We start from the raw sequence: 21434 nt of genomic DNA, 5'->3' as shown, positions 1-21434 counted from the left end.
ACTTGGTTCTTATGGGGGTGGTTATTATAAGTAGTGACGTTGCACATGCTTAGCCTCCTGTGTGTACCTTTTCCACTTCACTGTCACCGTGTGTGCAGCCATGTCAGTCCTTGCCAGATGCAGGGGCCGTGAGATTTGGACTTTTTGGTCACTGTAGTCATGAGCCAAATACCTTATTTCTCCATAAATTATCCAGCCTGAGATTTTATTTATTCTGCCAATCTCTGCCTTTTCTTTGGAGTGTTGAATCCACTTACACTTAATGTATTTACTGACAAGGTGAAATTTATGTCTTCTATTTGGCTAGTTTCCTAGGTGTCTTAATATCATTTCTGTCCTCTATTCTGTTACTTCTCCTTGTATAAAGTAAATATATTTTAGTTTATCATTTTAATTCCTTGTATTTTTAAAACAACATTTATTTATGCTATTTTCTTAGTGGGCGTTTTGGGTGTTACAATTGACATAAGTGCAAACAATCTTTCTTTCTTTTTCTTTTTTTTTTTTTTTTTTTTTTTACTGGGGATTGAACTCAGGCCCTTGCACTTGTGAGGCAGGTGCATCCCTGGCAGAAATAATTTATTTTGATATAATACCAACATACTTTCAGTAGTATACAAAATCTCTAATATAGCTTCATTTTGTTTTGTGTTGTTACCTTTGTATAAATTACATCTTTAAATATTGTAAGCACATCAAGATACATGTATAATCATTGCCTTATGAAGTTTTTAGAAAGCCTGTAGGATGGAGAAGAGTTACAAGTAAAAAATGCAGTAATATTATCTATTATGTTTACCCATTAATCATTTTTTTCAGTTTTTTTATCTTTTAAGGTGTATTTCAGTTACTGTTTAGTGTCTTTTCAGCCTGAAAGTTTTTATTATTTCAGTCTTTTTAATGAGCATATAGGATAGCAGTAAATTGTCTTGATTTTTGTTTATCTGGAAATGGCTTAATTTTATCTTTATTTTTAATGGGTAGTTTTCTGGACATAGAATTCTTTGGTGATATTGTCTTTTCTTGAAAATGTTAAGTATTTTTGTCTTACTGCTTTCTGGATTTAACGTTCTGGTTTCTGTTTATCTTATTAGTGATTCATTGTACATGATGAGTAACTTTTTAGTTTTCAAGATTTTCTCTTTGTCTTTATTATTCAACAGTTTGATCATCAAATATCTTAGTGTGGAACTCTTTGAATTAATCAACCTGCAGTTTGTTGATACTTTTTGATGCGTATATTACCATTTCTTTGTTTTAATCAGATTTGGCAAATTTCTGGCCATTATTTCCTCACTTATCTTTCTGTTACCTTCTCCTTCCGGCATTTTCACTGTACATGTTGGTATAATATAAAGGTCACCCATATTTTCTTACTTCCATCTATGTTTTATCATTCTGTTCCTTAGGATAGTTCATTTTATGTTTATTTGTTCATTCTTCCTCCAGCTCAAAGCTGCTATCAGTCCTCTGAGTGAGTGTTGTGCGTGAGTTATTTCATTTCCAATTCTGGACCTTTTAATTTCATTCCATTTCAACAATTTCTATTGATTTATTGACATTGCTATTCTATATTTTCCTTTAATATTCATTCTGATACTATTTTTTAATTCTTTAGGCATAGTTTCTTTAATCATTTGAACATCTTTATAACACCTGACTTAATGTCTTGTCTTTATAGTAATTCTAACATCTGTGCTTCCTTGGAGAGCATTTGTTATAATTTTTAAAATATGAACCATGCTTTCCTGTTTCTTTACACTTTTAATTTTTATTTAAAATTGGGTATTTTATATATTATACTGTGATAACTGAAAATCAGATTATCGCCAGGCTTTTTTGTTGTTTCTGTTTATTGACTGTTCTTAATTAATTCTATAAAATCTATATTGGTTTCATGAATGGTCAACCAAGGGTCTATTTGGTTAGATTAGTGGCTATCACATGACTTAAGAGAAAAAAAAATTAATACCTCTAGCCAATAAGTCTTCTGTTTCCTAAACTATTATATATAGATGCCTGCCTTCAAACTTCTAGTTATGTATTTACATGTCTTCTCTAGAATTTATTTTCGGCTTGTGCATAGCTTTAAGATCAGGTATAGGTGAGAAGAGTCTTCTCAGATCTTTCCTGAGTATGCTCAGAGCCAACCACATATGTGTGGCCCTTTTGATACTCAGAAATGTGCTGGTACTTTTCAGAGGCTCTTACAGACATCTCTACCAACATTTTAAAGTTTTTTGGATAGTCGTTGATTTGCCCCAGCTGATGATTCTGGCTCTGGCACCTGTGATGTTAAACAGCTATAATGTTAAACAATTGCTTTTGTTTGATTTCAACTAAACACCTTGAGAACATAGCCTTTCCCATGGACTGAGTCCTGCACCGGGTCAAATGGACACAAGTTCTAGAAGTGAAGCTTTTCCACAGAAATGCTGAACATCAAATAATGAGAATTCTCTGAGGCCAAGTGTGGTGGCACATGCCTGTAATCCCAGCACTCGGGAGGCTGAGGCAGGAGGATCACTGTGAGTTCGAGATGAGCCTGGGATACATAGTGAGTTCCAGGTGAATCTCAACTATGTAGTGAGACCCTGTCTCAGAAAACCCCCCCAAAAGAGAGAGAGAGAGAGAGAGAGAGAGAGAGAGAGAGAGAAATTCTCTGTGTGAGGTTTTTTCCCCCAGAGCTCCAAGCCATTTTAGTTAATGTAAAGCTGGTGATTTTAACAGTGAGCATTATTGTGAGACCATTATGGGACTGGGGAAGGAGAAATGGAATTGAGGCAAATCAAAAACACTGTGAAGCTCAGTTTGTACCAAGATTTGCTGATTTTCTTGAATAAACACTTGATAGATTATCATAAATGAGATGATTTGTGGAGTTTGGGAAAATTAATTTTGACCTTTTAAAATATTATTTTTGTTATTACAAAGGACTGAATTTTTGGAGATCTTTACCCCACCATTCCAGAAGTTCTTCTTCACTGGCCTTGAGTTGGGTGGAGAATTTAAGTAGGCAGAGCTGCAAGTTAAGACATGTTCAAATTCAGTGGTAAACAGTTCTTGCATGCAGATGAAGTAGTGTGTTGCCATACACAGGCTAACAAAGAAATACAGTGAGTGATTAAATTTTTGAAATTATTATAGTAAAAGACACATTGCCGTTAACCCCTTCGGAATCCTCCCCCTTGCTTCAAATGCTCTTACTTAGCTCATTCTGCTTGCCAATTTCTGAAGCAGTTCCGGGAGTTCTCTTTCATGTGTGCCTTTAGTTGTGCTGTTGTGGCTGCCTCCGTTTACCTTTTATGGACATTTTGACTTTAGAGGAGGAGCCTGAAGTTGCACAGTGCCAGATTCAGCGAATAAAGTGGATGAGGACAGATTGTAATGTTTGTATTTGACAGAAATGGTAAGTTGTTTCAGGACACTGAGGCAGCCTCAAAAGACATAGACGAGAACTTCTATAACTGCTTCAGAAAGTGGCCAGAATGATGGACTAAATGTGTTCAAAAGCAAGGGGTTGTATTCTGAGGGAGATTGTTGGTGATATGTCTTACATTAACAAATTTTTAATTACCCATTCACCGTATTTTGTGATCACATCTTGTGAGTGATTAGAAAGTGAACTAAAGAATGTAAGATTGGATGTTCAAGGCTAAGATGAAGACTTTTATGTGGAATGAAAAGCATTTGGGGACTCCTAGAGTTCTTGGCCAGGAATAATTTGAGGAGAACGGCCTTCAAAGATTCTTCTAATAGCTGGGTGTAGGATAAAGTAAATCTGTACAAGAATGGAGGTTACCCAAGAAGCAGGGGCAGTAATCTGCATGTGTGATGCCGAATCCTGGTTTAACCTGGCAGCAAAGGACACAGAAAAGCAAGAGTGAGCCAGGCATGGGGCTGGTGATACTCTGGATATTAGAAGTCAGGAAATGAGAGGTCTTTCAAAGGTGCAGATGTTGCTGCTCTGCCGAGCAGGGATGCTGGTAGATTTATAATATCAAGGAGACACATGACAATCCTATTTTGATATCTTAAAGATTCCTAATGATGTATAAGCTTCTTTCAGACACATGTTCGTGATGATTTAATGATTAGTAGTTGGTTATTAAAGCTAGGAATTTTTTATGCTGTCAGAAGCTCAGTATTTTCACATGATCTCCTAAGTCACATTAATTGAAAAAAAAAAAAAAGACCTAGAAAATGTTTCCTAAAAAGTCTAAAAATGTCCCAAAATGTTTATCACATTTGCTTACTTTTCTAACATGTGATTACTTTGGGAAACAAGTAAAAGAACCCTAGGAGTTTGTATTAAGAGAGTTTAATTACTGTGTATAAAAATGATAGGTTCACAACTTTGAATGTATATTAATAGACCAAATGAGAGAGACCTGGATTCAAGCACGGCTTGTTACTCAGAGCGCAATGCTTTTCTATCAGCATGCAGGGGCATGATTATTTTCCAGTGATTTATCTCTTTTTTCTTCGCTCCTCGAGGAGAGAATCAATAAGTGAATAATGACATGATTATCAATGAGATGGTCACTTTAATTTATATAATTGACAAATGTTAATTCCATTTTGGGACTAAAGTCAGATTTCTGTACTTTTTTTTTTAACCTATGAACATTTCTCATTCATTTGTTCACTTCTGTGTGTACTTTTAAGACATCTGAGACTGGAGATAGAAATACATATTTCCATATTGTTGTTGCAATATTATCTTCTACAGTACTGTATTTTAAATAGTTACATTATTCATACCGGCATCAAAACTTATATTTATATTAAATAATATATTTTACATATTTGTTATTTTAACATTTGTGTAAGTTTTGCTATGATATATAAAATGAAAAACATTGTTTTTGCTGATATATTTTTTAAAAAACAGTATGACTTACATATTAGAATTGGGGAAAGAAAGTGAGATTCTTTCCCTTGCCTTTGTATTTTCCTGTGAAGCGCCATTAGTATAGCGGGCTTCTGTCTGTTCTTACTCATTCCGTTGGAGAGATACATGATTTGTAATCTGGGAGCAGGAACTGAGCACATGTCAGTTACTCTTCCTTGACAGCAGAGAACGTGTGAGCTGAGCTTAGCAGTGACGAACCTGCCCCAGAGCCCTATGGATGCCAGTCCGTCCAATGCTGGAATTTAGTAATAGGAAACCTATATTGCATTCGTCACTTGCCTCTCTCACATTTAAATCCCACTTGCTTGATCTCTTTGTTTTATCCATTGGTTGGCAAACTACATTCTCTTGGCCAAGTCTGCCCACTGCAGGTCAAACCTGGCCAAATTTTCCCATTTGTGTGTTGCCTGTCGCTGCTCTCACGTCCCAGCGGCATTGGCTACCGGGCCAGTGCAGCCTGTGGTGTGAACGGTCTGACCCTTTGCAGAAAGGTTTTTTGCATTCTGGACTCTTGTCTATAATTTGGAGAGAGAATCAGGAGGTCATTTATTCTCTAAATTTCTAAGTTAATTCTGACATTATCACCTAGAGATCTATAAAAATTTTTCTTTGAAAAACTTGCATTAGTATTTAAAATGGGAGGAGCCCCGATGTAAAAAGCAGAGCTGAGTCAGGAGTGGGAGTTTGGAGACCGTTCATGCAGCACAGGCATGAGCTAATGAGGTATGAACTAGTTTGATGACCAAGGAGAGAAGTTAGAGAAGCAGTGATAGGCTTAGGAGGAATTAAAAGGTGAAGGCATTAGAGACATCGATGACTTTTTACAGGAGCAGTGAGCATAATGCAAGCAGAAGGCAGAAGGCGCTCAGAAGTTCAGCCTAGGCGAACCCGGTGAATATCACGGGCACCAAGCAGCGCGCTTTCTGTTCTGTCCTTCAGTCACTCGCAGTAACAGCCCCAGGGTTAGTCACAGCCATTGCCCAAGTCCCTCACTATGAAGAAATCTTTCCCCCATCATCTCTACCCACACTGAACATTTGGCTCTGCGGCTTCAACACCAATCTACGTTTTGTTCTTTTAAACCTGATAATGTTCTTTGTTTTCCCGTTGTTTAAGTTAAATGTCATTTATTTTTCTGACTGACACGGCTTATATTCTGGCTGTTGTATTTAGTTGTGAATCCTGTTTATTTATGTTTGAATATTCAGGGTTTTGCATTTCTTTTTTTTTAATTGGCACTTTTTAGATAAACAATAGTTATATTCATCATTGGGGTCTTGTACCTTTACGTGATGTATCTTGGTTCTTATTTTTTTCCGCATTCCCCTGGTCAGGTAAACATTCAATTTTTTAGTCCACTTATTTGTTCAGTTTTCATTCATATTTCTAATAATTTGGTTTCTGTCCCCCAAAACAATATGACACACTGGACTCCTCTCATTTGCAAATAAATCCTTTCATATAAATTATCCATTTCTTTTCTGTTTCTTCTTCCTCTTTTTTTTCTGACTGTAAGTAGTGTTTCCTAGACAATGAGCTGTTTGGTCTTTTAGCCTTAAGGTTGTTGTATGCTTTCCTCCTTTTCATCTCTTTGTTTCTGAACTACCTTCTGTTTCTTTTGATTTCTTTTGTACATCATCTGAATCTTTCATTGAGGATTCATACTGAGAGGATCTCTTTTAGCTTTGCTTAGCATTTGGCGTGTTTTCAGTTGCTTTTATGTGCTTCGTTAAAGAGATTATTCGTGGGATTTCACCACTTTCAATTTCACCTGGTGCATGCAAATTTCTACACAATAGTACCAAAAATAAAAACCAGAGTTTATTTTTTGAAATGGCATTATTACCTTATTCAGGTGGCATTTAGACTCAATCTTTTTTTTTGCCTAAAAATAATATATACACAAAAATTTTTAAAAAGATAATATGACTTTATTCTCTAGTATCAACCACAAGAGGTTTCTCACTGTTCCCCCCAAAATATTTCATCCATATATTGTGTGTATGCATGTTTGCCTTTTGTACAAATGTGGTCATATGTTACACATTCTTCCCTGTTTTTGCACATCTTCATGCAACAATTTGGTACTTATATACTTAATGCATATTTAAATGACTAAAGAGAATAATGTACACATTTACTGACCATTTAGGCACATAAATACCCCATTAAGTGCTTTATACAATGTAGTTAATTTAATCAAAATTTTGTTTTATTCATTTATAAATATCAACAACATTTTGAAGTATTTACACTATTAATATTCTAATTTCCATGTTTGGGAACTAAGATTTTGCCAAGACCATTTTGCTACAGAAAAGAGAGCTGGAGTTCTCCCTTCCGGACTTATACTCCTTAAAGGCTCTTCCGGTGTTGTTCAAGTATATTTCATTAACCATTTGCATCTAAATGACCTAGGGTATTTGTAAAATCTAGCTCTCTGGACTCACCATTAGGGACACTACTATAGTAAGAATTTTGGAAAGACTTACAAATCAGCATTATTTACAAGTGATTGAGTAGTTTTTATGTAATCTAAAGTTTGTAGACTTCTACATTATTGTTTTTCTTTCCTTCCTCCCTCCCTTCCTTCCCTCCTCTCCCCGCCCACCTTTTTCTTTCTTTTCCTATATTAGTTTGTTAGGGCTACCATAATCAAGTTATACAAACTAGTTGCCTAAACAACAGAAATTTGGAAAATTAGAAGTTCTGGAAATTAGAAGTTGGAAATTAAGGAGTTGGCGGGATTGGCTCCTTCTGTGAGCTGTGGGAGAACCTGTTCCACGTGCTTCTGCTAGTGGCTGGTCGTCTGTAATCTTTGGAGTTGCTTGAATTGAAGAAGTATAACTCCAAGTCTTATGGCGTTAGTCTTATGTATATGTCTTTACAGATTTCTTTCTTCAAAGATAACAGCCATTGAATTAGGGGTTTACTCTAATACTTTCACCTTAGTTTAACAAATTATATCTTTAGTGACCTTATTTCCAAGCAAGGTGTCATTTGAAGGTCTGTGGGGTTAGGATTTTGACATCTGAATTTTAGGGTGATGCAGTTCAATTAATAACATACCCCAAATAATATTCTTAGTAAAACCACACTGATTTATCAGCATTATGCTGATGAGATTTCTACTTTGGTTTCAAATGTTTAATTGGCATCTCCAATTTTGAAGTGTCTGCTTAATAGAGAGTTAGCAGAGAATCAAGCTGTGTGGACATTAACTTATAACTTCTTACAAAGGAGGATGATATCTTGATAATCCGTTTATACTCAGATGATTGATATTAGATCTGTTTACAGCTTTTCCAACTCATAACACTAAAAGGCAAGTTTCCTTCTACCCCACCCCTCCTTTCATTATTTAATAGAAATACACATAACTTTTTAGATCAAGAGAGTAATGGTTATGCAATGCCTATAAATGGTGCCTTATAGTATCATATTCTAGAAATAATGTCAGTTTATCAATCCCATCTCTTCCCAGGTGAAGAAAACATTTTAACATGACCAAGTTTTAAAGTTCATGCTGTCTAGTAATTGAGAAATTAGCCTGAAAGAGGTTCATATCCATTCACATTTTGACCAAGAGTATATAAAAGTACATATTTTTCCACCTTGACACTGTATTATCAACATCATTCTGACCAAGTTTTGTTTTAATGTACATAAATTTGTTATAAATGAAGCCCCCCTCCCCAACCAATGGAAATTTGGCCCAGGGCTTTCACTCTGAGCCACAACCCCAATAAAATATTTTTTATTAAAATTTTTTTCTTTTATTTTGAGACAGGATCTTGCTGTGTTGCCTGGACTGGGCTTGAACTTGCACTCCTCCTGCCTCAGCCTCTAATAGTGCTGAGATTTTTGGTACACACCAGCATGCACAGTTTGAGCATATTTTCATACACAGAATTTATAGCTATTTTTCATTAGTAGCTTTTATCCTTTGTCCAGTTTTTCCAATATGCTGATGATCTCTTTCATCTTAATTTATAATTCCTTCTTTCCTTCTTTCCTTTCTTTCTTTCTTTCTTTCTTTCTTTCTTTCTTTCTTTCTTTCTTTCTTTCTCTTTCTTTCTTTCTTTCTTTCTTTCTTTCTTTCTTTCTTTTCTTTCTTTCTTTCTTTCTTTCTTTCTTTCTTTTTCTTCTTTGTTTTTTTGCGACAGGGCCTCACTATGTAGTTGAGACTGACCTGGAACTCACTATATAGCCCAAGCTGGTCTTGAACTCACAGCGATCCTCCTGCCTCAGCCTCCTGAGTGCTGGGATTACAGGCACGTGCCACCATGCCAGGCTTTATAATTCTCTTTATATATTAAATATATTAGCCCTTTGTCATATTTGCCAAAGAATTTTCCTACATTTTCAATTTGTCTCTTAATTTTTGTTATGTTTGAGTGGCTTTATATAATTGAATATTTTTGTGTGGTCAAATTATCAGTCTTTTTCTTTGGAGCTCTGTGTGTCTGGTTAATATCTTTTGATCAAAGACCATTCTTATTTTAAGATTGATACAGGTATATTTTCTTGTTATTTAAATATTGAGTCAATTTTGGTACAAAAATATAGTAGTCAGCCTTGTTATATCTCTTTAAAGACTAGTCAGTTAGCTCCCTGGCACTTATATAATCCATTGTTTTCCTAGTTATTTGCCTTGAAGTTTCATAATATAAAGATCTCTTTAGACACTGGGAGTCTGCTTCCTTTAAGGTATACCCTATATTCTGTTGCTTTTCAATTTTTGTACCAGAACCATTCACATTTATTTAAAGATCTGATAAAAGGCTGGTCTCCTCCCCTCCATTACTCGTCTCTCTTCACACTGATACCTGGATATTGTCACCCATATATTTTTCCACATGCTGTTACCTGTCAAGATCCCAGATGGAGCGTGAAGAAATGCTATTGCAATAGCACTGCCTTAACTTTAAGCCTGAGAAAGCATCCACATCCTTAAAATACTGAGTCATATTATAAAACAACAAAGTATATTTTTCCACTGGAGTCTGTGCCTCCCATCATGATGCCTTCTGTAGATGTGTTATTATATGAGGTTCCTGTATTCCCCTAGCAAAGTGCCACAAATTTAGTGGCTTAAAAATGAAAAATGAATTAATTTGTAGTTGTAGGGGTCAAAATGAGCTGCAGCAGGCTAACATTTTTTAAAAACATATTTTCCTTTCTGGAGACTTAAGAAAAATTATTTTTTTCATTTCTCAGGTGAACCGCCTGCATTCCTTGGCTTGTGGCTGATTTGTAAATCCAAAGCCTTTGTCTTGCATCCCTGAGTACTGGCTCTCCATTCTCCCTCTTCTACTACAAAACCTGTGATGACTTTGGCTGCCTGGATGATCCCTGGTTTCCCCGTATCTCAGACCCCACATTTGCATCTGCAAAGCCCCATTTCCCATCCACATAATATCCCCCAGAGTGCGGGGTTTAGGGTGTGGACATCATAGGGAAGGCGCTTTTCTTCTGACCGCTGTAGCCAGTGCTCCTTTCCCTTGTGTTGCTCTGTTGTTATTTATTCTTTTTTCCACGTAATGCTCTTCTTTTTTCTTAAAGTTATTTTTTATTATTCCATATCTATGTTGTGATGTTCATGACTTGAATGTCATTGTAAATCTTTTGAGTATACTTTTTCTTGGTATTGTGGGAAAATGTCAGCATTTTCAGGCCACTTCTAAAATCTGTTATCTACTTTGAGCCATGTAGAATTGAGTCATCTCTAACTTCATATGAGCCATAAACCTACACTCTCCATTGTTCCCCAATTGTTATGTTACTTTCTCCATTGTCAGAAGAAGAATTTAGGAAGCTGTAAAGGTATGCAGGTGGCTTGTATCATAGTATTAACATAATCCCCCTCATGCTTATTTTATTTACCTAGCATGTAAAACTCATCTAATTCACACCATTATCTGCTATACCTGGGAGATGACTTGTGTGGATCGGGCTAGGCTTGAAGACTCCAGGGTAAAGAACCTGCTACTTGCTAAGCAGCCACTTTCATCCAGGGACACTCCTGACTGTTAGAAATCTCATGACAAGCTGAAGCCTGCCTCCTTATTACCATCTGTCTATTGGTACTCTTTCTAACCCATCAGATATAGAGAACAATTGTACACTCTCCTCTACCTTGCAAATATTTGTGATGCGGGTTCCTCTGCACTTTTCTTCTGTGGTCTTTTCCCACATGACATGGGTTTAATGCTCACCGTTTTCCTCAGCCATATCTACAGATGTGGTCTTCATCCTCCTCACACGTCAGCCCTAGAGCCAATCCACCGGCACCAGACGGGTCTCCCTGCAGTGTGGGGCAAGCTGCTTTGATTTACCCCGTAGAACTGTGCTGAGCAGAGCTGTGCTACGTAAGAAGCCAACCCACAGAGAGGCCCTGTCAAAGTCGTCGAGAAAAGCTTATTTGATTTTATAAACCACACCACTGGTGCTTCTGTGAGCACTTGTACCATACCCAGCTTCCTGAGCATTACTAAGGTGTGTTATAAATCAGAAGACAGAGTCCCCCTCAGCCCCTTGGATGAATAAAAACTTGCACTGTCTTATTAAAAGATGGTCAGCATAATCTGTTTAGCCTGTCTGTTATTCAATTACTAAAGTAGATAACTCCCAATACTAATTAGCATAGAAGAGAGGAGGCCTGGTACTTTCTCTAGTTTAAATATCATACTTGTATTAATCAGCTAATTTCACATTAATGCCTTTAACTGATAAATTGCATTCTGACTCATACTGACTTCTGAAACTCTCAATTTTTATAGTACTGCTATCCATGTACTCCTTCCCCCATACTGAAACATAGAACCTTATATTAGTCACTTGTCAATTTTGACTTGTGAGATGAGTTTGACCTTTTTTTTTTTTTTTGGTTCCAGGGATTGAACTCAGGTCCTTGCGCTTGCAAGGCAGGCCACCAAACCGCTGAGCTAAATCCCCGGCCCTGGTTTGAACTTTTATAGGAACATAATGTAAACAATATCTGAAAGCATACTATTTAGACTTCTTTTTAAACTGATAATTTGTACTTATTTATTTTAAATTTTTTATTTGTACGTTTTAGATATACATATTGATACCACGCTTTGTAGGGAATTTGTTATTACTAATGTTTATTTGGCATGGGGTGATGCATAATGCTTTCAGTGTCCTCAGTGCATATCACTGTTTGCTCTGAAGGAGTGCTATGTGGTCCACACATCACACACAAGACTGTAGCAGATGGGATGCAGCAAAACTAGGCCTTTTCTTAGCCAGGATAGGGCCTGAGGGGAGTGTTTAGGATTCAGCGGCTGGACATGAGTCCCTCAGAAGAGAGCTGGTAAAGACCTAAGCTTGGAACACAGTCCTAGCTTCGCTTTTCTTGGAAAATTCAAGTATTGGAATAAGTCTAGGGTCTAGAACTTGGGATTTAAAAAAAGATAAAGGTGAAATATGAAAACAGCAAAAGACACTTACCAAGTTGGGAGCCTACTTTTATTAGACTAGGTAAATGGTGTTTTCAAAGTGAGTCACAATTGGTGGGCCATGGTTTTCTTAATCCCTGCTGCTCATTATGAGGATTAACCATCAAGGATAGGTTGGAAATTATTGTTTTGTATCGAGATCAAAGTTTCTCAGGGCCAGGAATTGAGCTCAGTGAGTTCACTGCCTGACTCACAAGTGCAAGGTCCTGAGTTTGATCCCTGGTACCCAACCGCACCCCCATCCCCAAAGATGAAAGTTTCCCAATACAGAGAAAAGAGCTTGCAAAGATTTAAAAATTACCAGTTAGCATCTACCTAGTGATGTGCACATTTACTCTTTCTCTTACTTCTGGCAATAAAATTTTGATCATAGTCTTTTATATCTGTGAAACAATTACGTGAATAACCTGTTTGCTCTCACAATACCTAGGTTAAAGCCCTGGCACTTCCATTAAACAGGTGCTTAATACTGAACAATTCACTTAATAATTCCAAGCTACTTTCTGAATAGGGATAATGGCATGGTTGTTGTAAGGGCTAAATGAGAAACATTGTGTAAATGTAATATTATTCATTTTGAAGAATATAAAACATTTCATAAGGGCAAGTTGTCACTCCTATAACAATTTGAATTTATGGTAGATGTCATTCAACAAACTTTTGTTAAGTGTATACCGTGTGAAAAAGATGACCATTGTTCTTTCTTATTTGGTGCTTTAATTCTAGTGGAGGATACACAAAATACCAATTGAAGTATCAGCTTATGCATTCATCTTCAGCATTTATTCATGAAATTCTACATGGAACTTGGCTAAGTGATAGATAAGCACTTTAGATGTTAACCTGATTTACTTATTGATTTGTGGGATTATGTTCAAGCTTATTAATTAATCAATTTAGGATGGAGTTACTTCCCGATGAACTTGTCCTAAGTTGGAAATACTGTTAGTTGAAAATGCACTTATTATGCCTAACTTACCAAACATCATAGCACACCATGTAGCCCACGATAGTACATTGGCCGTTCACCCTTGTGGTTATATGGCTGCCTAGGAGCTGTGGTTTGCCACCACTTCCCAGCATCACAACAGAGTGTTATACAACATAAGCATTTGTCGGAGAGAAGACAAAACTCAAATTCAAAGAATTCCTACTGAATGCATGCTGCTTTTGTAGATCATAAAGTTTAAAAATATTATGTTAAAACCTCATAAATTGGGGGCCATCTGCATTTTTCATTGAAGAGTTCATGATAAATTATTAGAAATAAGTACCAGATTAGAAAATATTAGATCTACCTTTTCATATTTATATATTATTTTCATATCAGATTTACAGATACAGAGATACCCAGAGTATACTATGAGGAAAACACAGTCACTTCTACAAATAGTGCTGTGAAAACTGGATATCCACACACAAAAATGTGAACCCTTATCTCACATTTTATACAAAAATGAACTCAATTGAATTAAAGATTTAAACCATACATCTGAAACTGAAATGGCTAAAAGAAAATATTGATCTGGGCAAAGACTTTTGGGTTGTGAACCCCAAAGCATAGGTAACAAAAGCAAGTATAGACAAGATAACAATAAACTAAAAAGCTCTGTACATCAAGGGAAACAATTAATAGAGTGAAGATACAGCCAGTGGAATGGGAGAAATGATAAAACATATATCAGATAAAATGCTAATAGACAACATATATTAAAAACACTCAAACATCTCAGTAGTTAACAAATAACCCAGTTCAAGATGACCAAAGAACCTGACTAGAAATTTCTTAAAGGAAGACCTACAGATGACTAATGGATACTGTATAAGAAAAGCTCTCGCTAATAATCAGCAAAATGTAAATTAAAACCACAATGAGATATCACTTCCCAGTAGTTAGAATGGTTATTACTAAAAAGATGAAAGGTAATCAGTGTTGATGAGAATGTGGAAAAAAGAGAACCTTGTACACTAATGTTGGGAATATTAATTGGCATGGTTATTATGGAAAACAGTATGAAGATTCCTCAATATTTGAAAATAGACTACCACTTCTGGGCATATATCCAAAGGGTATGAAATCAGTATGTTGAAGAGAAATCTGCAATCCCATGCTTTTTGCATCATTATTCACAGTAGCCAACATACGGAATCAACCTAAGTGTACATCAAGAAATGGTAACAAAAATGTAGAATTTTTGTATGCATGTACACACACAAGCCAAAGACTACCATTTACCTCTTAAAAATGTGATACTGTTATTAATGATGACATAGATGAACCTGGAGGACAACATGTAGTCAAAGGACACAAAATTTCAGTTCGATAGGAGAAATAAGTGTAGGAGATTTGTTGACTGTACAACATGGTGACAAATACCAATATATTATATACCTAAAAATTGCTAAGAAAGTAGATTTCAAGTGTTCTCACCACAAAAAGTGATAGGTATGTAATGTAATATGTATATTTGATAGTATTCTTAGCCATTCTACAGCATATATATATGAAAATATCATGTTGTACATCATAAATTTATACAATTTTTACTTATCAATTGTTACATAATCCATTACAAAGAAAATAACCTGAGTTGCTTTTTTCTTCTCCAGCACTACTTCTGTTACCTTTCCATATTCAACTATAAGCGTTTTTTAACCTGGGGGAGGGCTCTAGGACAACAAGGGGTCAGTGGTAGAATTTATGTTGTCCTTGAAGAAAGATTTAATCTTTATTTTCTTTAATCTTATAGTGAAATTGTAATTTTAATTATAAATATAGGCAAAAAAAATTTAGACTTGTGAATTCATCACCTACAGAAATCACAGCTATTTTCAAAACACATTCCAGTTATTGAAGATATTTCAAAAATAGTTTATATGCAATATTAACTTGAAATTAGACTTCCCATTACTTCTTTTTATTTAATGCATTCATGAAGAACATTTACTACTGTATTAAAATATATTTTAAAATATCTTGATAACATAAATTTCCTTTTTTTTGTCATTTAAAAGGATTTGGCAAGGGGTTCTTTATTAATCACCTATTGGTATATAACACATTCACTGAAACTTAGTGGTTTAAAACTATAAACAATGTCTCATAAATTCTTCTATCAGAAATTTGGAACACCTTCATAGGATGGTTTTGATTTGAGGTATTTTGTGAAATTATAATGAAGATGGCTCAGGCCACCATCATCTGGAGCTTGGGAGATGCTGGAGCGCTGCACTGAGTCCATGTCTAAGGCAGCTCATTCGTGTGGTTAGCAGGGCTGTGGCATTTAATGGGGCTCAGCTTTTCCCTGTGAAGCATCTCCACAAGCTACTCTGCAACCTGGCAGTGGGCTCTAGAATACACACTGCATGTTGGAACTGATTTTCAGGCAACTTAAAGAAATTCAAGAGCAGGGCTAGGGATTTAGCTTAGTGCTTCCAGTGCCTGCCTTGCAAACGCAAGGACCTGAGTTCTATCCCCAGTACCAAAAAGCAAACAAATTTAAGAGCAAAATTTTGTTTCTCATTTAATAAGTAAAAAATACTACATGAAGCCTTAATATGAATGAAAATATTGTGTACGTGATTATTTACTTTTTTAAATGTACAGAAAATCACTCATAACCATTTTGGGAGGGAAACGTAGGCCCTCTCAACATTTCTGTAGACTACCAGGGCATTCGGTCTTATTCTCATGACCCCTTGCCATGAATTATGTTTGTTTTGGAGTCTTACTTGCACTTATTTTCCTTGACTTCTGTCTTTTCATGACTCTGTCCTATGACAATTGGAATAGGTAAAATGAGCCCTTCAACCACTTCTCCCTCCCTATTTACAAAGACTTTGTTTCCGTATTTTACTGTTTTCATATTTATTCTTTCTCTAGGAAATTTATGTAATTCTTTTGTAAGGAAAAAAAGCAAATTAGCCCATCCCATTGACTAAATTCCAGAGCTGTTCTTAAGGATTTTTAAATCTTCATAATTCTTCATAAACACAGTAAAATTTCAACTGTACCAAATACATGAGTTTTTTCAGGAATTTAATTTAGGATAAATGATCATTGTATCTGGAGACTATTTTTCATAGATTCTTTACAATTTTACTATTGTAGTCTCAGTTTCTCATTTATTTATTTTTTAAGCTGGAGTCTCACTAAATTCTGTAAGCAGGCCTCAAGTTTGCCATCCCCCTGTCTCAGCCTCCTGAAAGTCAGAGATTACTGTATAGGTATGCACCCCATTCTTTCACTTTTGATAAGCAAAGTCTTAAACAATAACAATCAAGTAAAGGGCAAAATCACTTACATCTGGAAAAGGCATGAGAATTTCCATACACAGTAGTTAGGTTTGCTTGAGGGACACTTGAGGGTGTTTACTTGATCAATAGATATGTGCTGGGAGCTGTGTTAGATTCTGGGAATGCGGAGGTGCACAAAACAAATTCTAACCCTCCTGGATCTTACAGTCACCAGTACAAGCAATGTACAATGTGTTTCATCTGTAATCCTGCTGGAAGATTTCCAATAATGAGGAGTTCCTTCTGCTGCTTTGTAATGTTGTTAATTATTTTATCAGTGCATTTTCATTTTAAAAGATAAGCAATATTATTAATTCATATAAATTATTTTTGGTACTGATCCGAATTTGTGCTTCTTGATTTACAAATATGAATCTTCGTTTTGCTTTGGAATAAATCTCCTGCAACAACTTCTGCCCTTCCCTTCCTTTGTGGGATGGCTCTTCAGGGAGTGCCTTTCAAGTAGGCTGAGAAAACTATTATGTGGCTGTGAGGCTTCTCTGGTCATTGCTTCCTGACATGGTTTTTAAATCATATACCATCCTGATTGCTTTCCCCTGGACGCTTTCTACTTTGTCACTCTTTGTTGTTAAAAATAAATTACTCCCAATTTCCTGCTTTCAATAGAGTAGAGAGAACATAATTGACTCTTTGATGTGTGAGGGTCTGGTTTGGTCTGAAAGCAATTACACTGACCTTGAATTCTACTGTACTGTAAATATCATTACAGAAAAAGTAGGAGCTCAGATTTTTTGAAAATGAGTTTATTTTCTTTTTACTTATTTCTTGTTAGTGAAGTGTACTTTATAAGGTAACAAATGTGAAAAATGAAACATTATTCATTTTGGAATTCATCATGAAGATAATCTTTTTTCTCCAGTAGACCATGAACTTCCTGAGAGCAAAGATTATGTTTAATTCATTTTTAAAATCTCTATACTTAGTGCAGTTACACTCACACACCCACACACACACACACACACACACTTGCACATGCAGATGCCCAATGAATATTTGGTAACCAATTAATGTCTCACCCATAAAAAAGTACGATTTTCTAAAATGAAATGGATTCCAGTTTTTAGAGGACACTGAATAATCAGTAATACAGAATTGGGTCTAAATGTTATCCTAACTTCAATTTATGTTATAATTTATCCTAACTTACAACATTGGTATATTAGTTAATAATATCCACAAAGGAAAATACCAGTGTGTTGGGTGGTAATTATTTCAACTCTAAGTGAGAGAAAAACCAAATAGCAATGGCACAAATATAAGAATGTTGTTACATATTTCAAAAGTCTGGAGAAACTGATCTTGGATCTATTCGACCAACTCAGTGTTATCTACAAGCTGCCAGGCTCTTTCTATCTTAAATGTCACCATTCTTAGAGCGTTGACCTATTGATCTTAGGCTTGTTGCCTTATGGTCACAAGGTGCTCCAGTTATCAAAACTGGATCCAGAGAAATGAGCTTAGGGATAGCCTCAGCTCTGCGAACAAATCTCTTCAGGAAACATTTTTTTCCAGAAATCTTTTGCCTATATCTAACTGGCCTAAGTTGGATCATGTGGCTGTTGCTAGGAGGTAGCCAAAGGAGGTCTGTTGATTCAACAACAGTTTATGCCACAAGCAGAAAATAGAAGTATAGTACAAAAAAAGAGGGCAAGGCCTTTATTAGTTCAGTAATAAATTCAAGGAGATCAAATTACAAGAATTCTTTGAGAAGTATCATTGGTGATACTGGGATTAAGCAATGGTGTAACTTATTCAGACAGATGAATCATCAGCTTCCAAATCACTTTTGGAAGCAGTGGTTAACCTGATTATCTCTTCTAGTTTTCATAGCTCACACAAAGCTGTACTTTTATTACAGAGTTGTTTTTATTTTTTTCTCCCTTCCAGGAGTCTTATCCAAAGAAGAGGAACTACACTATGGAAATTGTACCATCTGCTTCTCTGGATACATTTCCTTCAGAAAACGAGAACTTTCTATGTGATCTTATGGATACAGCTGTTACGAAGAAACCTTGCTCTTTAGAAATTGCAAGGGCACCTTCCCCAAGAGCTGGTAATACTCTTTACTCACAGTTGGACCAATTGGGTCTGCGTGCTAGAACAAGTGAGGATGCATATTGATTTCCCAGTGTATTGTCATCATGAAAGTGTTTCAATGTAGTCTCAGGCATTACTTTTGCATTTTTAAATAAGTATAGCTAAGTCAAAGTTTTGATGTGAAACCTCTTAACTGGTAAGAACGTTTCATGGGGATAATTCTGCCTTGAAGAAGACACTTGAAACCTTTTAATCATGCAAAACATGCTAGGTCAGATATAAAGCTTTGGGTCCTTAGGGTTTCCTAGCTGATTTAGTAGCAAAAGTATTTTTATACACCTTTAGCATCCTATTACCAGCTTACCTGAGTGTACTTAGTTTCTTAGAACATTTTGTGTCTTTTGTGACATTTTAAGATCCGTTATTTTACTCATTCACATTAAAATTGGTGAATAAGATAAGGCAAATATTATTTCCATTTTACTGCCAGGGAAATTAGAGCTGTGCCTTATTTAAGATCGGTAAGTAGTGAGACCTATGTTTGAACATGGATTTGTTTGTTTTCTGTCCTTTTACCAATACCTTTAAAAATGAATGCAGCATAATTATGTGAAGGCCGATAAAAAAACAGCTTCCAGTAGATGGTCAATACATTCAGTGGTAGAAAGAGTTGTAGGAAAAGTTTGGAAGAGAAACTTGCATTTGTTTTTCTGGCAGTCCAATTGATGCTTACTTTGAAACAGTAAATTTCACAAGTGATATGGTAAAACCAGACCCATGGAAGCAAATAATGAGACACTGGGAAATGGGAAATAAGGAACTGGGAGTGGAGAATACATGTTACTCTTTCAAGGTTAGGAGAGGTATGATAGTGGCATAAGAGGAAAGTAGGTAAGAGAGGAAAGGCTAAGTTTATTTTAGGATAAGTAAGACTTGGTTGAGTTGGAGGGTGGAGGATTAATCTGGTGTAGCAAGATGTCGAAGATAAAAAAAAATGCAAAGAAAATGGAATGGGTAGAAGCTAAGCTGGTCCAAGAAAAACATAGACATTGCTGGGCGAGAATGGGAGGGTAATCATGGTTGTAAACATAAAGCAATTCTGAAATATGTCTCTCCAAATGGATTCAATTTCTGGATAGCATAAAAGAAGCAAGAAAACAGAGGTATGGAGGAGTGAACCATATTCTCCCCTTAGAGATCTGACATTTGGATAAAAGTAGACAAAGGAAGAAAGAATTACATCTCAGGGAATACATTCTGTAACTTTAGGTTAACTGTTGACTAGCATGGCTTAGGCTTACAAAGTGGTAATTCTCTACACAGGAATCGCATTCAGAAGCTTTCTGAAGGACACACACACACACACACACACACACACACACAGATACAGACTATGGAAAAGATGATCGGGAATTAAGGAGAACTGTTCTGAGTTGAATTGTTGCCCTCACTCACACAAAAAAGAGAAAATCTGGCATCCGTCATGGCTTGTGTTTAGATGCTCCCCTCCCCAAAGCCTCACGCAGTCACAGGTGGGGCTTTTTCAGGGGTGGCTGGATCTGGGGTGTGACACTGGGATTGATTCATGGTGCAGTGCTAGACCTAAGGGCACCAGGATTAAGGGTGAGAGTGCTGCTTTCCCTGAGTAGTCTGGATGAGATAAAAGGGGCAGAAAGAGGCTGTGAAGCTCCCTTGTTGCTTTGCTACCTTCTGGCTGCCATGAACTGTTTTCTGCGGTGCCCCCTGCCTTGGAGCCAGCGGATGATGAACTGAAACCTCCACAAACTGTGAGCTACATAAACTTTTCCTCCTTTAACTCAGGCTGTCGGGTATTTTGTCTCAGCAATGAGAGAAAAGTAACTAAGACAGCATTGTTACCCAATACCTCAGAATGTGACCTTAGTCACAGAATTTAAAGACAGTCTTTATAGAAGTAATCAAATTAAAATAAAGCCCCTAAGACCCTAATTCAACATGAACATTGTTCTCCTGAGAGGGAAATTTAATGACAGACACCCACAGAGGGAGGACAGGAGGAGACCATGGCCTAGAGCAGTTCTTGCCTCACAGCCCTCAGAAGGTACCTTGATTTGGGACGTCCGGCTTGCAGAACTAAGGAGATAAATTTCTGTGGCTGACTGCTGGCATGCTGTTAGAAGTACTTTGTTAGCCTGGGAGTCCTGGCTGTGGCTGGCAATATATGTATCTTTTCAGTCACAGTGAAATGTGCACGTTAGTACTCTTTCTGTGGCCGCTTCTTGTGTTTATTAACCAAATGAACTAGTATAAAATACATCTCATCCTAACGTGAGGGAAAAGTGATCATATGTACTATTTAAATCTAAAAGTGAATTATTTTTATATCTGTAGTCAGCAAAATTACAATAACCAAAAAATGCTTTTAAGTATTTTAGTAGTGCTTCAGTGAGTACGGATCTCAATGAAATAAAAAACGATACTGCTCTAAGTCCTGGATTCCTTGAATAAAGATAAACAGTAGTCCAGTGTTGGCTTGCTACATGCTCTGAGAACTCATGCTCATGCAGCTGATACCAACATGAAATCCTTTGTTTCCCTTGTAGCATTAAGCAAGGGGCCATATGTGATAATGGCAGTGACTCAGTTACATAAATGAATGAGTAATTAAATGAATGAATGAATGATCCTTAAAATAAAATGGC

At 36.3% G+C, this 21434-nt stretch overlaps 1 protein-coding gene across 10 annotated transcripts in view; it reads left to right on the top strand.

Annotated features, from left to right (window-relative positions):
• Anks1b (ankyrin repeat and sterile alpha motif domain containing 1B) overlaps window positions 1-21434 on the top strand; it is a 1036613-nt gene that overhangs the window by 359758 nt on the left and 655421 nt on the right. For all 10 annotated transcript variants that reach the window (XM_010629141.3, XM_033763852.1, XM_010629138.3 and 7 more), the window contains exon 10: window positions 18604-18769. In XM_010629141.3, the coding sequence (XP_010627443.1) occupies window positions 18604-18769 (166 nt within the window). The remainder of the gene's footprint in view (window positions 1-18603; window positions 18770-21434) is intronic.

This window comes from Fukomys damarensis, unplaced genomic scaffold, assembly GCF_012274545.1.
Source record: "Fukomys damarensis isolate Sample0158 unplaced genomic scaffold, DMR_v1.0_HiC HiC_scaffold_15, whole genome shotgun sequence".
NCBI lineage: Eukaryota > Metazoa > Chordata > Mammalia > Rodentia > Bathyergidae > Fukomys > Fukomys damarensis.
This window is presented reverse-complemented; position numbering and strand designations above follow the sequence as displayed.